The sequence below is a fragment of the Pocillopora damicornis genome, chromosome 6 (genome assembly GCF_964200805.1).
Source record: "Pocillopora damicornis chromosome 6, jaPocDami1.2, whole genome shotgun sequence".
Classification (NCBI taxonomy): Eukaryota; Metazoa; Cnidaria; class Anthozoa; order Scleractinia; family Pocilloporidae; genus Pocillopora; species Pocillopora damicornis.
The window spans coordinates 1,172,805-1,193,508 of NC_142675.1; the positions used below are offsets into that span (position 1 = coordinate 1,172,805).

The window sequence follows — 20,704 nt, forward strand, 5'->3', positions numbered from 1 at the left end:
AAGAAAGATTATAAGTTTTGAGCTCAGTAAAGAAATAGAGAAATATTTTTTTCTTCTTGTCAAAAGGGTGGGATAAATGAAAAATCTGAGTTCGCACGAGGAAACGAACCTCAGAGCTTCGGATTCCACGCTCCGATGCTCTACCACAGGGCCACAGAGACTCTACAGTGAATAAGGTCTATTACGAGGTTTATATGACACGCGTCCTGCATACTGCTTGGAATTTTTTCTGCTAAATCTTTCTGCTCATTTCTTATAAGGCGCGAAAAGCAAAGCGAATAGAGAAGCGTAGCGCGCGCGTTAAACAGGTTTTTATAAAATAACCAACTGTCCAAATAACCGTACAATATCGCAGGATATTTGTACTCTACTTTCTGCAATTAGATGATAATAGTGGAATAATATATCTCTTGTTTGATGTTTCAACAAATAATAAAAGCGGATATTTTGCTCGTATTTTTCCTCGCCTCTTCGGAGCTCCAAAAAATACCACGCAACTCGCAAAATATCCACGCGTATCATATGCCTAACCATTGAATGGGATGTATGTATTTAACGGACATCTTGGGTGTCAATCTGGTCCTTGCCGGTATTTGTTTTACTTTCCGGGAATTTAAGGACTCTGAGCTAGATAGATGTATACGAGATACACTAACCAAAACATTGACGCACAAGAAATATAGAAATAATTGCACTGAAAGGATGCAACAGAGTTTTATTTCCTCTTTTATGATATAGTAAGAGAGAACTTATCTTTCCACGATACAACAATCCAGTTAAAAAGTCCTCAGACAATGTTTTTATACATCACTCAAACTAATCTCTTCAACAGTAACTCGAGGACTCAAATCAACTTTTACGAACGGAACTTTCGATGTTCTCTGATGGCCAAAACAATCCTGCACCCATAATTCCACCAACACCTCCCCAGCGGGGACTGCGCAGTAACCTTCGAGTCTCACGTGACGATATTCCATTCCTGCGAATTCCTTGGTGCCTTGTAGCCTGGCTTCTATGTTAGCATTTTCACACTCGAGGTCGTTAAATGCAAAGAACCACCGCTTGCAGCAAGAATTGCAGAAGCCGACGCGCATGCTCCCTTCAAAGATCACGTGCAAGAAACTCAGATTACTTTGTTTTGTGAAGACACATTCCTGAAGAAAGACAGGAGACAACATTGTAAGGGATTGGTCATTATTTATTGACGGGACGGAGGGGGAGAGGGGGTGAGAAGTTTTTGATTTTGTCACGGTAAAGTTTACCTGTTCCCTTGGCGACGACTGATCGTCCCTCCGTCCCCACTGAAAACTATATAACCCCCCCTGAAACCCTTAACCCTCCCACTCCACTACTCTACTGGGCGATAAAAATAACCTGCACCGAAATAATTTTGAAATGTCGTGAGAACGATGGTGGTTTTTAATCACCGGGACGCAAAGCAAAGTGCGCTAGTAAACGACGCGATAGTAGCAAAGATGTGAAAACACATGAGGGAGGCTTGGGTCGAGTCGGGTCACGTAGTGACGCGTACCCAAACCGAACGTACGCTACAATCGCACCTCGTTTCGCTTTGCTAAACGTCTGGAATAGGCTAATAGAAGTACTTGATAAGAAGATAGGACGCACGGGTTTGAACCTCATTGAAGCCTAAATCGTTTCTAATTCTGAGAATTACGATTCCAGACTGCTCGCACATATTCAATTCGTCCGTGGCTAAACCTCGGCCTATCCAGAACACGCCCGTTCAAAAGAATAAACTAAGCTAGTCGTTCGTGATTCTTGTTTTTATGCGCGTGGTACACAGGGCACCTCCGTAACACAAGACACCTTAACACAGAATATCACCTGCTTTCGAGTACAGTTAAAACTCGTTGTAGTGATTCTTCACAAAGAGGAGCTCCATCAAAACTTTATATTTGTGAAGCGTGTAAAAAGGTTGTACCCAAATGTACAACAGTAGAAGACTAACCTTGAGCAGCCCGTACTGTTGCAGAGGATCATGGTCCCATGTACAAGTCTTCCAGCTGTAGATTGATCCAGATCTTCCCGGCTGACCTTTCGGTCCTTCTATGCCAGGAAATCCGCGGGACCCTTTGTCCCCCTTAGGTCCACGGACCCCCTGTTCCCCCCGGGTTCCTCTGAATCCCTTATTCCCAGGGAATCCTTTGGGCCCTCGTATACCAGGAAGGCCTGCGATTAAAGAAAAAAGGTAAGTATCTTATACGTGGATACTTGTCCTATTTTTCGTTTGTTTCCCACAAAAGGGTATTAAAGAAATGCTCATCTATTGTTAACATGTTTAGATCACTTTTTCATTTTTTTTCGTAGCAACACTTCATATACACCAGTAATGAGAATAGTGAAAAATTATATTACCTGGTTCACCTTTCCTCCCTTTAGGCCCAATAAGTGGAAAGGGGTCCACGATAAAACTGGATCCCTTAGCACCTTTTTGGCCCCTTATTCCTTTCCTCCCAGATGGCCCTGTTGGTCCCGGAATTCCAATGGGCCCACGGGGTCCGGGAGCTCCGATGAAGTCTTTCTTGCATTTAGTCTCTACCTGTTATGGGATAAAGAAAGGTGGATGAAAAGGTGAAAGGAAGGGAAATAAAGTGCAAACTATTGATATGGTTGATCAATTACTTTCTGCGATGATGAAATTTCCATTTCATTATGATAGCATATGAACTTACCTCCTGTCAAAATCTTTCTGTTATTTTTTTCTCTTTCACTCTGTTTTTTCTAATGCAATAAGATTTTGACATCTTTTCTCTATTCCCCAGTTTTTGGCCGTCTTCTGTCCTTCTCGAACCCTCGCATGGTTTCTCTCCCCTTTAAGATAGGGCATTCGATCCTTCAACTCCCAGGAGCAATTAGAAAGATTATTTCTTCCAACAGAAGCAAATACGTGTCTTTGTTCGTTAGTCTTTAGAATTTGGTGTTTTATCCTACCAGATACCCCCAGTTAAACCGATATTTTTTACTCCTCAAAACCTGACTGACTTGGCTATCATACTCGAGAGTTATGAAATTGATAAATTTCTCCAGATTTGCGCGTTTTCGCGGAGCTGAATTATAAGTTTTGCATTTTTTGGCTAAAAAAAGATATCACAGATGGACACCACAGGAATCCCACGTTCTGTCGTTGTATCTTACCTGGTCACACAGTAATTTTCCCCAACGAATTTTGCTTTGAGTATGAACTGCTTGACAAACGGATAAGAAAATGATCAACTCCAGAATTCTTGCCATCGCCTGAGAAGTAGAAGTAAACAATATAATCAACTGAAAGTATTGGAAAATGAATTTTTTTGAAATAATCAATAGCAGTAAATTTGGACGCACAATGTGAAAGATATCGACAGACATTTCGCACTTCGTGTGCGGGAGAGACAAATGCACGCGCGAAAACACGCGTGGATTGAAACGATTTGCGCTTGAGAAAGTGCGCTCTGTCATTCGCGGGCAGCCGTATCTGTAATTGAACAACAAATGGGAACAATACAGCCTAACGCAACGAAGATCGTAGAAAATTGAGTTGCAAAATCGAAATTTAACAGTCTGGCTACAAGCCATCTGTAAACATTGGACTAGTAAATTTGTATGCGAGCATAAAGTGGTCCAACCACAGCGCAAGAGCTGAAAATGTATCAAAATATTTTTGATAACGGTGAAAAATATTACGCGAAAATAGCATTTGCTGTAAAGATACTCACCTCTGTATTCAAAGTCTTGTTTGATTATCTGGATGATGAAAACCCACGGAGCATGTTTGGTGAAAGATTAAAATTTTTCAGCATGTGGGCTCTGTGTCAAATGTCGGCTTCCGACAGTTAATAATTTTTTTTATTCTTAAAGAGAGTTAATCTTTTCCTGTTGAGTCACGAAATGAAGTGTGATTGGGTGGCGGGAAGGGAAGGGACAAAAAACTGTAGGAGTGGGGTGGGGCCGGGAGATTTGTCGTAACCCGTGCCGGCGGGAAGCCGAAATGACCTTATTTAAGTTTTGACGTTGATCCAATACCAAATTCTCTGAACTAATATCATAAGAATTGTAGGGCAGACAGTAAGGAGAATTACTAATGCAATCTTGGAATTACAAGAGTCAAAGCAAGAGCTGCGTTGTACCTTTTTTTTGTGCGTAATTGGTGGCATGGCAGAGTGGTACTAGGCATTGTGGAATAAGAAAAACATTTCCCGCTTTTCCTTCACAGGTCAACTCAACCTGCTCAGTTTAGACTCGTTCTAATCTAAGGCAATACACAGATGATGATTCTTAGAGTTTTTTTAATGAAAAAATAAAGTACAGAATCTGGATGAAACTTTTCATTCATGGCCTGGGTAAAAATCTCTGAACCCTTTAATAAGGCCTAAGAAGCGCGATTGAATGCAGCTTGTTTATATATCTTAAAATATATCTTAAAAGTTCCTAACAAACTTGTCGATCGTTTTTAGTCTTACAAAGAACAGCTAAAATAAACAACGTTCACCACTCTGTTACTCTTAGGGTGTATAATTGTGAGCTTGCGTGTTACTTACTTAAGTATCTATTAAAAAAACGTGGATTAATGTCAGGATCTGAGGAACTGCGCACTCACACCTCCCCACCCCTTCTCACCCCTTGTCGACTGATAACAAGTTAGGTTTAATGCTGGGTTAGGGGAGGGGCTGGTGCGCAGTTATTTAGATACTGACAATGCAGCGCACCTAAAAAGTTGTAGCAAAATTCAAATCAACTTGAATTAAATTCCAGAACTAGGAAGCACTTTTTAATCAAGCGTTTTTGATAATAATACTCTCATATTTAAAATTGTGGGGCGGGAACTTCCTGAATGATCAGCCGACTGTTAGGCTGCATAATGGTGGATATATTCTCCTGGCCCCTGGGATATCCGGGGCAATCATCCAGTGAGATCCCTACGCGAACCAAGCCCCTAGGGACTGAGTTGCAATACCCGGAGATCGTTCCGTGCATAAACGTTGGAAGAGAACTTCTTTCACCGCCAGTAAGTAAGTTTAAGGCGCTGAATACAGCGTTGATGTTTCCAGGGTCGGTACACGTCAAGTTGTCAAAGGTGAAGTGCCAAGTCTTGCAACAGGTCTTGCACAGACCGATATGTGTCTCACCCTGGTAAGTGACATGAAGTGAAGTATCGCTGCGCATTTTTAAAAACGAGCAGAACTAGAAACAGAATGGATAAAATGAAGATGAGATCAAGCTGAGTCGTGTCATATCGACTTCAAGTACCACAGGTGACAAAATATTAAAAAAGACGGTGTGCATTTCACTCAGTCAGTACTTCAGACATTCGGTCTTATACTAAGTCGGTCGGACGTCTAGTCAGTTGGTCAGTTGCTTAGGAAGTTAGGGCAGAAAGTCAGTTGGTCTGCCAGTCAGTCAATCGATTGGTCGGTCGGTTGGTTGACCAATCAGTCTGCCTGTCGGTCAGTCAGTCAGTTTTTCAGTTAGTCAGACAGTCAGTCAGTTGATCAGTCAGTTAGTAAGTCAGTTATTTTGCCCGTCCATCAGGAAGTTGAGGAATCTTGAACTTCAATCGTTGGAGTACGTCTTTGTACTTACAGACAATTCTCCTTGTGTTGTATTGATATCTGGTTTGAACACACATTGTTTCCAGTTCAGCTCGCTCACTCCAGGGTCTCCATTGATCCCGCGGGGTCCAGTCTCGCCAACTGCTCCTCTGTCTCCCGATATTCCCGGAGGTCCCCATGATCCCAGCGCCCCTGACGCTCCGGGTATCCCTGGTTCCCCCTTCAACCCGTTTTCTCCTTTTGCTCCTTCTTCTCCAAGGTCCCCTTTTGCTCCTTTCACGGGAAATCCACCACCTCCCTGTGGGGAATCACCGGGCTCTCCCGGAAACCCTCTGTCGCCAAGTAGACCACTTGGTCCTCGGTTCCCTTTAAAACCTTTGAGTCCAATTGATCCGGGGGGTCCTGGAAGACCGGAAAGTAGCTCGCACGACTCCATCATCTACAAAAAAAGTTACATTAATACTTGCCTTTTTTTGTGATTGAGGATTAAATTCTCCCTCACCAGAAGAGCAAACTGGGTTGAGAAACTACCTATAGAAACTAATAAGTTTTACGGTGCATGAAAAAGAGAGAATTCTATCTTCTTGACAAGAGTCATGCTCCACGGGTGTTTGACTCAGCACTTATTTTTCCGTATATCATACCTGCGTCATTTAGAAACAGGAGAGGAGGGAGCCAACCCAAGGAGGGGTAGGGTGAGTATGTGGAATGCTGAGCTGAAGATCGGCTAAAGATAGATTTCTTATCGAGTGTATAATTTTCTGTTGATGGTTTCCATTTGGAAATATGTTTACATTAAACTCTCTCTAAGAAACTGTTGGCTTTACCAGAAAATGGCCTAGATTGTTGTCTTCTAAAAGGTCTGTTATTCACAAGACACAGAATAAGTAGCGTCAGCAGGAATATATTCACTTAGAATGTCTTAATAAACGAAACAGAGAAGAAACCTCACCCTGCGACATTCTGATGGTGTCCACACAATATCCCCTTGAGCAAAAACTGTCCTAAACACAACAAAAGACAGAAATAAAAGAGAGCAAGTTGCCGTCATCTCCGTCCGCTTTAAGCGCGTTGCGCGTCACGATCACATCAACTACAATATTGTGTCTGTTTTCTCTCACGAGATTACGTGACGCCGATAAGAATAGCGCAGAACAACAGGATGTCTTTGTTAACTGATTCATCGCAAGGGGATTTCCGGATTTAAAGAGATAAGCCCTGCTCGTCAGTTCGCGAAAAACAGCCACGAAAATTCTCGTTTTGAACAATATAGTTGTGCATTGTTTATTCATTGTCTTGGAGTGTCTCTGAAGAAAATAACAAGTAACATTTAACAAAGATTCGCTTATACTATAGGACGGACCTGAGATTTTCATTTTGTCGATTATGCGCTTTTACAACTCTTTTCTCTCTGTTTGAAGCGCTCCAGGTGAGGTTCGCGCGAGTGTATGAAACATGCGCGTATGAGAAGGTGTGGAATGAATAACTTGCACGATCGACAGGCGTGGGAGTCGCGCAGAAAATGATTGACTACAAGAATGAGGAGCTTTGGGATAAACAAACGCTGGCTAAATTGATTTATATTAGCTGCCAAAATTTCTCGCGAATAAACAACCAAGCCTTGCAAGCACTAATGAAATTTTCTGCTCCACAAGACGCAAAAAAATTTAAACTACAAACAGCTTCTCTTCTTCAGATTTATTCGTCAAACGCAGTAAAGAAAAGAAACAAGGAAACCGATGATGCATTCCCGCGCAGAGAAAAGGCGGTTTCTCGACCCCAGATTGCGCGCGGCGTCAATTTTCTCTGTTTTCTTACACAACGGTCATATTGTGAGAGAAGGAGTACTGCTATGAACACAGGGCAAGAAAGAGGAGGAATTTTAATGGAACGAGCTCTGATTATGAATGATCCACTGTATGACTTTACCATCAAAGAGTAAAAGACGATATTCTTCTTAAGATTTCCAGGATTCTCAACAGTTCCTTAGATCCAGAGTTTAAAATAAAGGCTCCCACAGTTTGCAATGATTGATATATTTATTCCAATACTCAAGACCTTAAGTTTTACCTGGTAATTCAACAGTGTAGACTGTAGATTACCTTTTAAACTTTTTCCACAGGCAATACCCGCGCTTTTATCGATATCCATTTGTTTTTGGAGAAATTCTTTATTTTGCGTAGTTATTAAGGAAAGATTTAAAGTTGTCATTGGCTTCACAGCTAGGAAAGGAACAAAAAATGGGACCGCGTTAACACTCGGGCTAAGAGAGACTGGGAAAACTGGTTACAGATGTATTTCACTGCGCTGGCGAAACTTCTTGAATGAGTATATTTCCATAACGCTTGTACAGTTGTATATTGTAGGGTAACAGAGAGCTCGCAAAAGTCTTACAGTTCTCCATTTGCAGTCCAATTCGAATCGGCCCTGAAGAAAATCTTCTTTCACAAAAGCCTTCGATTCTGCCATAGGAGTAAAAGGGGTAATCACGACTCAGACCTCCCGACACAATCGCGTCGATAGGGCCTGGGTTGTTACACTCGGCGTCGTCGAATATAAAGTACCAACGCTTGCAGCAATCCTGGCAGAGACCAATCTGTAGATTTCCTTCATACACCACGCGTAAGACTGAGTTGGGGTCTTTTTTAGTGAAAATACATTCCTGAAAAAAAGAGAATTAATTTGGATCCGTTCTAGATTCAAATGTACAGAACTGATTAAAAGTATTTGAAATGAACACAAATTCTACATCCACGAGTTATCAAAGGCAAATCTACGATTAGATGTCGCGGCTTGTTGCCGATGTGCATGTTAAGCGATTGTGTTTGTGGAAATCGATGAAAGACTGTTGTCTTTTGGAATCTGAGGCAATCCAAAGACCTCTTCGCCCTAAAGACGCTATGTCAAGAAGTTTAGCGCTTGATTCTCCCAGACCAAAGCAGCTGCATAATGGTATAATACATTTTTTAAAAAGTAAATAAATAAATAAAAAAAAAACAAATGTGTGGCTAGTAAACCTTTAGCAGTCCGTTATCTTTATTGCGGTTTAACTCCCAGGAGCAGCGCGTCCAAGCTCCCATGGTACCGGCGGACCCTGTCACACCAGGAGGCCCTCGCTCTCCAGGACTTCCCTCCGGGCCTCTCCTTCCCTTAACCCCATCAAACCCCTTAAATCCTTTCCTTCCTCTCAGTCCATTCTGTCCATCGTCTCCAGGGTCCCCGGGGCTCCCTCTCCTTCCTCTTTCGCCGCGATCCCCTGGGGGACCCGGCCGTTGACCCGTTGGTGGCCCCGGTGGTCCTGGGGGGCCGGGTCTAGATCTTCCAGGAGGCCCTCTAAGCCCCTGTGGTCCTGCGGGTCCTGCCGGGCCCGGTTCACCGCGGCTCCCAGCGATTCCTGGAGGCCCGGATGTTCCTTGGACGCCAGTTGTTAACTGATCACAAGCCTGAGTCATCTGAAGTTTAATGAGCTTTCCGTCAAAACACGTCGTTAATCTGCTAAAATTCACTTTGCGGATGATTTGATCACATCGTAAAATAATGCGTATTTGACTAAAATAAAATCGTCATGTCTAAAGGCAAAATTTTGGTTTCTCTAATGACGCTTTATTTCTCGAGTATCTCATCACGATACACGATTATGCTCGCGTGACGTAGTTGCGAATATCTCGTAAGGAACATTTCAAAGTCGGAGACAAAATGAGAGAAGGATTGAGTAAAATCACCTTCGTACTTGGTTTAAGTGTATTGATTGTAAAAGCAAGTAGCGTACGCGGGTAAATTCGCGTTAGCACGCGTGCCGGCGTAATTTTCTCTCGCGCGTGTAAAAGGCGCGTTGGCAATGTATCATATCACGATTAGGGGATTTTAAGTAATCAGCTTACAGTTTAAAATTGGACGATTCATTGTTTATTCTCTAAATAATGGTGTATTGTTATCACTTTAACAGCTTAAAACAGATCTAATGCATTGCCAAGTTTACTCAGAAACTCACGCAAAAAATTGTCTGACAATCGCTCTCACTGAAGGAGAGAATTCCTCAGCTGGAGATTCGAAGAGAAAAGAGAATGGATGGGGGGTGCATGGCTGAAAGATTTACTTCTAACGGGGAGAAGGTCATTCTTACCCTTGCGCAGTCCCCGTTTGTCCAAGGTGTAATCCGGCTCTGCCCATAGACAGCCAAGATGAACACATTTTGAACGGCGATTAAAAGAGCAAACTTCATATTCTCATCGGCAACATTAACCTTGATCGTCAAAAATAAGGCAAATTAAAACAGAAGAAAATGAGATGAATTGGGAATAGCTTTGTGTTGAATAAAAATTATCTTAATTAGGTTTCTTCTCTGAAGCAAGAGCTTCATCTACGCTAATAAACATCATTATTTGAAGGATTCCAACAAGTGCAGTAAAGCTTTTCTTAGAGAAGCAACCGGGATAAAGTTTTCACCAAAAATAGTCTGTTTTGTGTGAAGAGAGGGGGTGGTGCTTAAAACAAACCTATGTTCTGGGGGTGGGGGGAGGGGGAGGGGGAGGGTATTGCAGAAATGTATAAAAGTCAAGAACTTGGTATGAATTGTTACGGGGTTCTTAAATAAAATTTACTTGCAGAAGAGTTAGACAAAACTCATTGGCCAGTAGATCTGGTCAGTTTGGGTTGTCTGAAGCGAGGAATGCATCGATCGTACCTTGAGAATTATGCGCAGATCATCTACAAAGTGAAAGCCGAACGGTCACTTGGTGTAAACAGTGTCTTTAGTCGACTCGACTCTCTCAGTACTGTTAGCAACCAAAGCGTTCCGTACCAGAGATAACGTAGAAGAGTACAGTGTATATACTTACGTAAAGGAGGCAGCGTATTATCGAAGTACGTGGTGTATTTTGAATCCTACCGTGTCAGTGAGTGGAGCTGCCAGATAACCTTTGGCCTTGTGATGGAATCTGGTCGTGTTTCCTGCAGGGAAGGGAAGTTCCCTGCCTGGATTAACTTAATCGGCTTTGTATGTCACGATCACGTAGGGAGTGTGACGTATGGGAGCTGCGCGTGTATTTCGTGCGGCTTGCGTGCGAGATGATCACACAAACTTTACACACGCAAAAGCAATACCGATAAGATCTCGCGGCGTCCTAACGAAACCAATCCGCAACGCGTAGTGGACTCCATTTCCTTTACCTCGCGCACCTTACGAATAGCATCCAATTTTAGCTTCATTAACAATAATGACAATTCTTGACAACTTTGCTTTCCCAGTTATTTCACTCAGTTTTTCTGTTCTTCGACGGACAGCAGCAGTTCGTAGTAGCATGCCCACGCAGGAAAATCAAAGAAGTAACTCTAAAATTTCCCTCGCAAAGGCTCTTGTGATTTCAAAGTTGCTTTCCCCAAAATTTCAACTCGGTCACTCAATCTTGTGTGTACCTTTGGGTGCTCATAACCAGTATAATTTTCAAGTTGTGATGGAAGTACAATTCAAAAACACTTAAATCTCACGATGTGTAAGATATCTGGTAAAGATAATGAATCATTGAACTCCTGACGAGATGTCAAAACTGAGAAAAAAAGTGTTTTGTTGCCCCATGTGTATGTCAAAAAGGACATGTAACTCGCAGTTGAACTTAACTCTCTACTAGATCTGGATATTATTGAGTTAACAGAGCTTATCTAAAGGTGGGGAGGGGGGGGGGCAACTCTTTCAGGGTGTCAGACTCGTTAGTCTGGAAAAATTGAAAATCAAGACTACATAACTGTGTTATACCTACATAGGATCCCCCTTTACTACACCTTTGTAAAGTCATTGATGTGATAACATCTGAAACAATCAGTCCTCAACACTGTAACATCAGTATGCCTATTTTCCATACTTTGTTCTCCATAATTTTCACAAGGTGCCAACAGGGAAAATGTGTTTACAGGTCTCTCTTTAGTTAGTGATGAGGTCCTTTATTCTTGGGACCTCAATATTTGATATTGGGATTCAAAAGGTTAAGAACTGTGTTCAAAACGTTGAAACATAAACTTATATATATATATATTTATATATTTATCCTACATTTGGGTTCATGAGTGGCAAAAAATGGAGGAAGAAATGAATCTTCAGTTTTAAAAGTAACCAATCAGCAATCATCAGCTATCAAGCCATAGAAATCTCACACTCATCATCCAATCATCAATCAGTCAATTTCCAAAAGGAAAAAAATGCTGTGGCCCAGCAATAGTTTGAACTTAGACTCCAGGTTTCAGAGTCCAGCGTTTACAGACAAAATCAAGTTCTCCTTTAGTCACTGTGAAACAGATATCTTTATTTTTTGACGAAATTTTACATGTTTGGCTTTAGTTTAAGAACTTGGCACAACCTGTGGAACCAAAAACAGAAAATGTGAGTTTCAACTGTCATAGAAGAGCACTCTCTTAACATCAAATCACATTCAGCCCTTGGACAAAAATAGTGTTCCCAAATAAAAAGCTGTGAAAAATTATGACTGAAGAACTAAAAAGCAGCAGGAAAACGAAAAGAACATATTCCTCTATGAAACTATTAACCATTTACAACTAGGTGCTGACAGTAGAAATCTGTTTCACAATCAAGAACTTCTTTAGTTGGTGATCAGTTCCTTAATTCTCGTGACCTAAATGTGTGACATTGTAGGGAGAAATTGGATGCTTGTCACTCTGAGAGGTAGATACCATAACTTTAAGCAAGGAAGTTGTTTCCCTCACTTGTGACCAAATTATGGATGACTGAAAAACTTCAACAGCCCTAGCTGTAAATATATCTCTTCCAAAACAAAGATCAAAACTTCAAGTTTACCTGGCAAGCGATTCGGTCCAAATCCCTCTGGCCTTGACTTGTGATTGCTCGGCCTCTGAAAGAGAACAACATTTTTGATCAACAAATGATGATGTTCCCTTACCCTTATGGACCACTGACCATGTAAAAGGTACAGCTGAAGGAATGGAAATGATGTAATTATGTACATGAAAAAATTAAGTGCTTCTAATTGGCTGAAAATGAGTGCATTCTCATGTAAAAGAAGTGCAAAGTTGTAACACAAGTGCAAATTACAAATAGCACAACGCACACTTTCAAAAATTTCATCTGTCTAGACTTTCTGATGTTTATTTCATGTAAATTATTAACATGTAATAACATAAATTCTCTAGTAATTTAGTGTAATAAGCACTTGTAAATTTTTCAGACTACAAATTGCACTTCACCTTATTGTCTCCTGCAATTTTTATGTCTGCTTGTGCTTTCTAACACCAAATTGCACTCAAAATCATGTTATTTTACTATGCCTAGTGACAGAAAAGTTTGTCTCATATTTTAAGTGTATTTAAGAATGATTGTTAAGAAAATACATTATTTTTCTTACCCGGTGTTGTCCTTTTCAACCATTTTAAGCTGTTCCAGGCCTTTCAAAATATTGCGAGCAATAGATGAAGAACCGCGTTCAAAATGGCTTGGCCTGACACCACGTCGCTTGCGTCCTGCATAACACAAGAAATATCCTGGTTTGTCTCCCATGTTATAGTTTTGTTTTGAGAGGTTACTATGAATACATGCAATGTCTTTGTCCCTCTGTAAATATCTTCCCTCAAACTAACAAATGTACATAAGCAGATTAAAGTAACTGAGTGGATGAGATATGGGTGACTTTTTTAGTTTCCTCTCGCACAAAATAATTATTGTTAAGAAAACTATGTCAAGGTATTGAAGTCTGGGAAAACTGTTACAGATCTGTGTTGGCCCACATTCATTCCTATGAATTTCACTTTAGGAGGGTACATTGTATGGATTTAAGTAGCTCTTGCACAAAATAATTATTGTTAACCCTTTAAGTCCCACCAGTGACTAAGACAGAATTTCTCCTTACACTGTCAGTACAATATCAAGCGGACAAGTAATGAGAATAAAGAAAAATATCAACTAGGGGATTGTTAGTTGATCCAATATCAAATTCTCCAAACTAATATCATATGAATTGTATGGTAGACAGTAAGGAGAATTACTAATGAGATCTTGGGAGTTAAAGGGTTAAGGAAACTATATCAAGGTATTGTAGTCTGGGAAAACTGTTCCACATCTGTGTTAGCCCACTTTAGTCTCTGTACTCTTATTATCATTTCTCCACAGTGTTTACTGCAACTTCATGTTATTTTAGCTATAGGAGAATCAGAAAGTGTAGACACAACAAGCTGTGATGGTATGTTCTTGTGTTCCACAGATTAAACTAACATTAATTGGTTTATGATTCTGGGGGGTGCTTGCAAACAATAAGTCATAAAAAGCTATACCATAAGAAAAAACAATTGTGACCAAACAGAAAGTTTAGCATGTATGGAGTCCATCTTGATATTTCAATTAGGCTTGAGATTCTTGATGAACAACATTTCAAAGACTAAACTATCAAATTTTTTTCTTTTCTTGTGGTATAGCTTTTTATCAGGCAATGTTACTTTAGTATATATAGACTGCACTTTACAAATATTTTTTTTACTTGATAATGACGTTTAGCCAACATCAAAATGTTGTTGGTTTTTAGCAATCTTCAAATGATTTAAAGAAATGTTTGATTGCAATTTTTTATAGTTAAATGTTTTTCTAAATCACTTCTTCTTAGTTTCATCCAATAATGACAATAAAACAATCAACCAATGTAAATGACACAACAACAAGCACAAAGAATAATAAAATACCTCCGTAAACACGAGTGAGGTGACCAACACCAATACCACTGCACAGGTACACATGACGGAGGATTGAAGCTGTTTAATTCAGTAGCAAACAGTATTTCATCAATAATAGCATGAAACAAACAACCAGCTATGCCAATCCTTTACCCTTGATTCTTTAAGTAATTATGGGAATGACATTACTTGCGTTAATACTGAAGTGAAACCATGATACACAACCAAACGGTTTTAACACAAGCAGAACAAGTACAAATATTGGGTATAACTATTTTCCCCATGCATCTCTCTGAGCTGTGGCTGTTTTGATTGCCATGGTTAGTAGAATAAAATTTTCAAAAACTAAATTTGCAAAAGGAGTAACCAATTCAGTGAGCTGTATTCTGTGGTCTAGTAACAACCAGTAATTTTTTGAAAATTCTGTTTGCTATATGGTCTTAAGTTCAAGATAAATTTTCATTCACAAAATATCAAGTACCATTGCCCAAAAATGTCCTCTATACATATTTTTTTAAAGCTTGGAGCCCTGCAAAGTTTTGGGGAACATCTTTTTAATTTACAAAAAATGTTTCTAGTTCTGTAGCTAGATTTTGTTTTTACTTATAGAGTAAGATGTTTGATGTTCTTTCACAGCAATAAAAAAGCAAACAGCTCCATTACCTGCCCTGATGTAATACCAGTCAGGATCGTACGGGGCAAGTTCTTTCCTTTTGGCTGTTTTAACCAAGTCCACCCATTCGGGAACCTTCAGCTTGCCACCCCTGGAGATTCAAATCAACAAATCATGTGTAAGTAGAGGGAAAAACTACACGTAACTAATGTTGACTTCAATTGCTTTAATTCCCTTGAAACTATCAAGATGATACACAAATGCAGGAAGTTTTGTTTCAGAAACATAAGAGTTTGCATGGAGGAAAAGGTAAACAGAATTTGGTGTGTAACTGTGAACCACAAGATGACATCAATGCTGAAATGTTTCTCTAACTTTTAAATTATATATCTAAAAATAAAATTCACAATTACTGTTAGTTTAGTAATGAATAGAGAGACATGAACTGCAAATGATCTTTAGGTTACAAATTATTAAATGCCTGTTCATTACATGTTAAATAAAACAAGCAAGACATAGTCAACAAATCACAATTCAAGTGTGTTTAAAGTAAAATTATAGATATATAAAAAAAAGTAATAATAATAACAACAACATCATGTAATCTTTAACCAAATCTTACACGAGTAGTGTATCAGCTGAGATCGATATACAGTATGCAAAGGCAAAAATATAGTTCCGACAGAATGTAACCACGAGGTCTTTCGAAGTCTGAGCGATTAGCTGGATGTTTTTAAGTTTTACAACAGCTAATTGGATTTTGCCATTAACTGGAAAGTTGCTTCTGAGCATCAATTTGGTCAACTTGACCTAAAGTCGAGCCTGCCCTTGCTGTTAACTTCGTATCACTGCAAACTTTATATCCGGGTGTTTTTGACATAAACACAATAAATTCAGAATTAATAAATTCAACTTCACCACCTTAAAAGAATTGCACTTAAAGAGAGTGACATTCAGATCGATGTGCGGCCGACAAAAAAGTCAACTTCATCAAAACTCACTTCTTCAAATGGGCCGCCAAAGCCTTGATGAATTCGTGTGGACAAACGTCTTTCACTGTCACACCACCGGGCATCTGTTGGAGAGAAGACATACAGCTATTGTTCAGCGCATAACTTATAAGTTAGATGGCGCTCTTACACTCCGTAATAGCCGTGAAATTTAAATACACGTGGTTGTTACAGAAATTTCTTGTCCGCCATTTTACCTTGCTAAAAGAGAAGAGGAAGAATGTGGGGCGGCCACCGCGGCATAAGGGGCGCTTGACTTTTCTCCAGTCTCTCCCGGCGTTAGGGGAGCTCATTTGGGAAATTTAACCCATTCTTGGGATTTTGAGAGCCTGGAATATGAAGGTTAATGACATCTAATCTTTCGACCTCTTTCAAGATTTTCCAATCTTAATTTTTTTTTGTCGCCTGAGAAATTTCATCGTTAAAGTGTCTCATAGTTTGTTTCCACAGTCCTCGAAAGTCAAGGGATACTTTAAGAGCTTTGAAGTTAGATTTTGCGATATGCAATTAATTTTTTGGGACTCGATAAAAGGCATTACATAAACTAAAGTGCTGTTTTGTTTCTTTTCGCCGTACGCCGACGCAGAATAAATAAACGAGTATTCTTAAGCTGTGCAATATCAGTATTTTAATATGAAATTTTATTTTCAGTTTAGTAACGTAAATTCATGTATACATTAACATGTCATTTAAAATTCAGTTATCTGTAAAACAAATCATTTCTGTCCGATAAAGGTTCGTAAACGTTGACGATCAAATATCGATGCAATTTATGTACACTGTACAGATGTCGGTTATATCTATTCAGCCATATACATTAACTTTGTCGTTCTAAATTTACCTCATATTTACTTAGGGCAGTAAAAAAAAAATAACCTTGTAAGACCGCTTTCGGCTATTTTCATGTTTTAACTCAAGTTAAAACATTTGCATTTAAAATAATCAGAGGATTATTTACTAATTTTTTTACAGTCTTGGTGCAGGGGTCATCGATAAATTAAGCAATATCATAGAAATGTTTAGAGTACATTTTGGCCTTTTGTCGTTTACTGCAAAGAATTAATCATAAATCCGCCAATAGTCACTAACCTCAAGAGAGGCAATTGAAATTGTTTTCGATCTGAAATTGAAATCACGTTTTATTCATGCGTACAAGTTTTTTTTTTCCATCGGATCTAACATGTTCACTTCACTATTTTGTTCATTAACTACTACACATTTCGCAAGCTTCTCATTTATTGCATCTACACTACGGTCAACCAATCAAAATTGGTTTCCCAAGTAAACTTTCGTGTTAACTGCCGATTCCAATTAACATGAATTGACCTTCACCTCGGCCTTAAAATGTCTCCGTTCAAGGTAAAGTGCGCTTAATCAAAAGATAAAAATTAAACAGAAAGTTGGTTAATTTCATCCGGATATTTGGTACTTATTCTCAATGCCCTAAAATTCAGCCTCGCAGAGGAAGCATTTAACCGACAATTTAGATGTGATCTCCAGGAGAGACGTAGTTGTGGTAATTAAGAAGGCGTGCGGTGTTTAGTAAGATTTTTCGAGAGCAGAACTTGACAACCCTTAAATATAAACATACTGTGTGTTTGCTCTCTTTTAAGTATTTTAGTCAGAGAAATCGCACGATAAAAATTTTTAACAGATGAAAATCAGGTTTAGATGTTTAAAAGATGAAATTTTGATCTGCCAGATTATAATGAAAGATGAGTCAGTAGCTTGCGATGTTAGGAATAAAACTCTTCAATAAAATTGTGGTCGTATGGTTCGTGTTATTGTGTTTCAGATTCAGAAATTTAAGGAACGGCCGCGTTATAGTTGGGACAGCGGAACCTTCAACCCGTATGATAAAGAATTGGGCTCCGGTTCTTCGTTTAAACCATAAACAGGCAATACTAGTGAAACGTCCCAACTGAGAAAAATGATAAGGAAAGTTTTTGCGAGCATGTTTTGACACCTCAGAAATCTTGATCGCTCGTTCCCACACAACCAGCTCGGTTCTGGCACATGACCTTTGAGTAAGGATTTGGTTAATACGCTTTAGTTCCGCAGTACTTGGTGAGTTTGCTTTTCTTTTCACTGAAGTTATTTTATACACAGTGTGCGTTTGAAGGTGGCTCTGAACTCCCTAATTCTCATTGCGTAGATCCACGGATCCATTGCCGAACTTGTAAGAGACAGCGTAGCGGCCCACATCCATGCTCGGTTGTAATGTCTGCGACGACACAAGTCGCTGGTGACAATCTGCAGAACACTGACCACACTCACTGGCATAGAGAGAGAGACAGCCACCAGAACAACTATTCCTACTGTCCAGGCGTTTTTCTTAGCTTTTTTGGGCTCAATTCGAGGGGTTATTTCTGTGCCATTCTCGGTGCTTTCAGCGTCTCGCGAAATTACGGAGACACTGTTCTCTGCAATGGCAATTCTTCGCGATTGATCGCGCGCAGCTATGAAAATTTTCCCATAGGAGTAAAAGATGATGACCATGGGGACAAGTCCTGTTAATACTCCACAGATAATCCACAGTTTTGGCAAGTCTTGGGAATCCAGTGCAAAGGAAAAGGCATTGAGTGTGAAGCCGAAAACCCAAGTGATTATCGCAACGATTACAGTGCGCTTTACGGTTACAAAGCTGTAATAGCGCAAAGGAAAGATAACAGCAGTGTAGCGCTCTAGGCTCATAGTGCACAAAGTGTGCATGATGATCATCGAACTGGACATTGCAAAAAAGCTTTCCAGCTGCAGAAGATGCTTCTCTCTGTACTGCCAAGGGACAAAGTTAGTTAACAAGATGTACAACGGATTCACTGTCAAGCCCACGAACAGATCGATGGCTGATAATGAAGCAATGAGGTAATAACACGGTTGGTGAAGGGAGCGGTTCTTGAAGAAAGTAACAAGAACCATTAGATTTCCACTGATGGCCGCTAATCCGGATACTGCGTTCAAAATTCCCAGGATTATAGCTGAGGCAGTAGATATATCTCCTGAACAATGCGATTGATCTCCCATGATGTGAGATCTTTGTATCAAACTGATCACTTCCAAAACTGACAGAGAAATGTGTTGGAAATCTTCATTTCTCAACCATAACGCGAAAACCAACACAAAACAATCACGTTGAAATGAATTGCCTTTGATTATAACGTGCGAATTAAAAGTGCACTAGATTTGAAACAAAAACTTTGTTGATTTCCGAGCTTATTTATACACTTATAAACGAGACAGCGCAGGTGTCTATAATATTTGAGCGAACCAATGTGTATTTTAATCAGCGGTGATATAGATTCGTGAAGATCGCCGGGTTGGCAAATTCATCAATAACATTACCTTTTTGTTTAACCTCCTATATGGAAACACTTAATTAACAAGCTTGAAAGCAGTCACCTTCAGTGTTTTATTACAGTTCTTCAATGACCCTTTTCTTTTTTCACAGAAAAAAAAAATTCAAGTGAGCACGTGCAAAGCATTTTCATAGTTAGCTTGGATGTAAAAGTTTAAATTCAGTTCTCTAGTAAATTTTTGGGCTGAGAAGTATGATAATATGTTAATATCAGCGTGGGTTAAGCAACTCCAGTGAGATCTGCAAGAGAGAGTGATGTGATCCCTGCATTGACAAACTTGTCATTTCAAAAAATATGAGAAATGCAATATGGATTAACTTGACCCTATCGCCTTTCAGTGAATTATGGTGTTTGTTAAATTGGGGTTCTATCGGCGTCTTCTAACCTGATGTGATATTATAAACCATCATTCCAGAATCAGGCAATAAATTTTGAGTAGTTTCAGATTCTGATCGCTAATTTAAGGGCTCTATAACGCAATGATGCCGAATCTTGAGTAATTAAAGCTAGCTTTGTATGCAAGTTAAGTGCTAGAACAGAAAGATTATGGATTCAAGCAGAATCAACAGTAAAACTGATGTAGAAAGGATATTTTTAAATCCGCGCAATAATCCTTACGCTTTTGTTCTTATTAAAAGATATATTTTATTTCTTGATTACATGCATGTCAGTATGAAACAAATCGGACATGAGAGGTTGACCGTTTATCAAACTCCTCTCCCTCAAAGGTTCGATTTTTACAGCATCTAGGATTTTAGAAAAAAAGGAGCTATGGTGTTTTCGAAATAACCAAGCCAAAAAAAAAAGAATATCATGTTTGGAGATGAAGCTGATGGCCATTGCATGTACACTTAAGATGACTGGAAAAAATAAAAAGGAAACCGAATTCAATACATGTATTTTGCGCACCATTTGGCAAAGGCTGTGATAATAACTTAGATTGAATTTCAATCAATTTTTGCAGAAAAACAATCTAGACTTGAAAAGAGTTTATTACGGAAAAAAATATGACATTTTCGGACCTTCATACTGAATAACCTTGCATCATATGTGAGTTTTTCTTTTGAAAATTTATTTAAGCACTTTATTTTTTGTCAACAACTGATAGGTAACCGCCAAGGACTGATTCTGAACTACGTCACATGCTCATGTACGGCGTCACATTCACATTATTTTTTTTTTCGAGAAGAAAAAAACTTAAGGATACATATCAACAAACTTGAAATACTTTTGATTTTTATTCTTACCATAGGTCTCCATATTTACTCATTGGCGCATATGAGGAAAAAAAACCGGTGAGCGGCAGCGGTGTAGTTCAACTTTGTATGATAAAGTTGGATGAAAAGTGGCAAAAGTGGTGAGGGGGGAGGGACTATGGTTGATTATCCCCCCCCCTGCTCTCCCGCTCCCCTTAAGCTGGCCAAATATCGGCTTCGCTTCATATGACAATTCACACGACACAGAAAATAAACGAGATTAGAATTGTATCAC

The 20,704-nt window shown here is 39.5% G+C and overlaps 5 protein-coding genes across 6 annotated transcripts; all 5 read right to left on the reverse strand.

Annotated features, from left to right (window-relative positions):
• Positions 1-689: 689 nt before the first annotated feature.
• Positions 690-3,844, reverse strand: LOC113673180 (uncharacterized). The gene is made up of 5 exons (XM_089209500.1): positions 3,717-3,844; positions 3,157-3,255; positions 2,377-2,560; positions 1,970-2,190; positions 690-1,154 (listed from the first exon to the last, which is right to left on the reverse strand). The coding sequence occupies exons 2-5, from the start codon at positions 3,250-3,252 to the stop codon at positions 801-803; spliced, it is 855 nt and encodes a 284-aa protein (XP_089065626.1). The 5' UTR covers positions 3,253-3,255; positions 3,717-3,844; the 3' UTR covers positions 690-800.
• A 425-nt stretch (positions 3,845-4,269) lies between these two features.
• LOC113672968 (uncharacterized) lies at positions 4,270-6,678 on the reverse strand. Its single transcript, XM_027189318.2, has 3 exons — positions 6,502-6,678; positions 5,581-5,988; positions 4,270-5,181 (listed from the first exon to the last, which is right to left on the reverse strand). Exons 1-3 carry the CDS (start codon positions 6,598-6,600, stop codon positions 4,804-4,806), a joined length of 885 nt encoding a protein of 294 aa, XP_027045119.2. The 5' UTR covers positions 6,601-6,678; the 3' UTR covers positions 4,270-4,803.
• Positions 6,679-7,569: 891 nt separating this feature from the next.
• LOC149043356 (uncharacterized) lies at positions 7,570-10,846 on the reverse strand. Of its 2 annotated transcripts, none has more exons than XM_089209501.1 (4): positions 10,234-10,846; positions 9,673-9,792; positions 8,567-9,001; positions 7,570-8,211 (listed from the first exon to the last, which is right to left on the reverse strand). In XM_089209501.1, the coding sequence occupies exons 2-4, from the start codon at positions 9,769-9,771 to the stop codon at positions 7,849-7,851; spliced, it is 897 nt and encodes a 298-aa protein (XP_089065627.1). In that variant the 5' UTR covers positions 9,772-9,792; positions 10,234-10,846; the 3' UTR covers positions 7,570-7,848. The 2 variants fall into 2 exon arrangements, with proteins under 2 accessions (XP_089065627.1, XP_089065628.1); XM_089209502.1 differs by having other exon boundaries at positions 10,388-10,515.
• Positions 10,847-11,824: 978 nt separating this feature from the next.
• Positions 11,825-16,068, reverse strand: LOC113672977 (small ribosomal subunit protein eS19). Its single transcript, XM_089209504.1, has 6 exons — positions 15,849-16,068; positions 14,898-14,998; positions 14,244-14,312; positions 12,920-13,034; positions 12,355-12,409; positions 11,825-11,899 (listed from the first exon to the last, which is right to left on the reverse strand). The coding sequence occupies exons 1-6, from the start codon at positions 15,938-15,940 to the stop codon at positions 11,882-11,884; spliced, it is 450 nt and encodes a 149-aa protein (XP_089065630.1). The 5' UTR covers positions 15,941-16,068; the 3' UTR covers positions 11,825-11,881.
• A 415-nt stretch (positions 16,069-16,483) lies between these two features.
• On the reverse strand, positions 16,484-19,815 carry LOC113672959 (trace amine-associated receptor 9). The gene has a single exon (XM_027189306.2). It carries the CDS (start codon positions 18,879-18,881, stop codon positions 17,952-17,954), a length of 930 nt encoding a protein of 309 aa, XP_027045107.2. The 5' UTR covers positions 18,882-19,815; the 3' UTR covers positions 16,484-17,951.
• Positions 19,816-20,704: the final 889 nt, after the last annotated feature.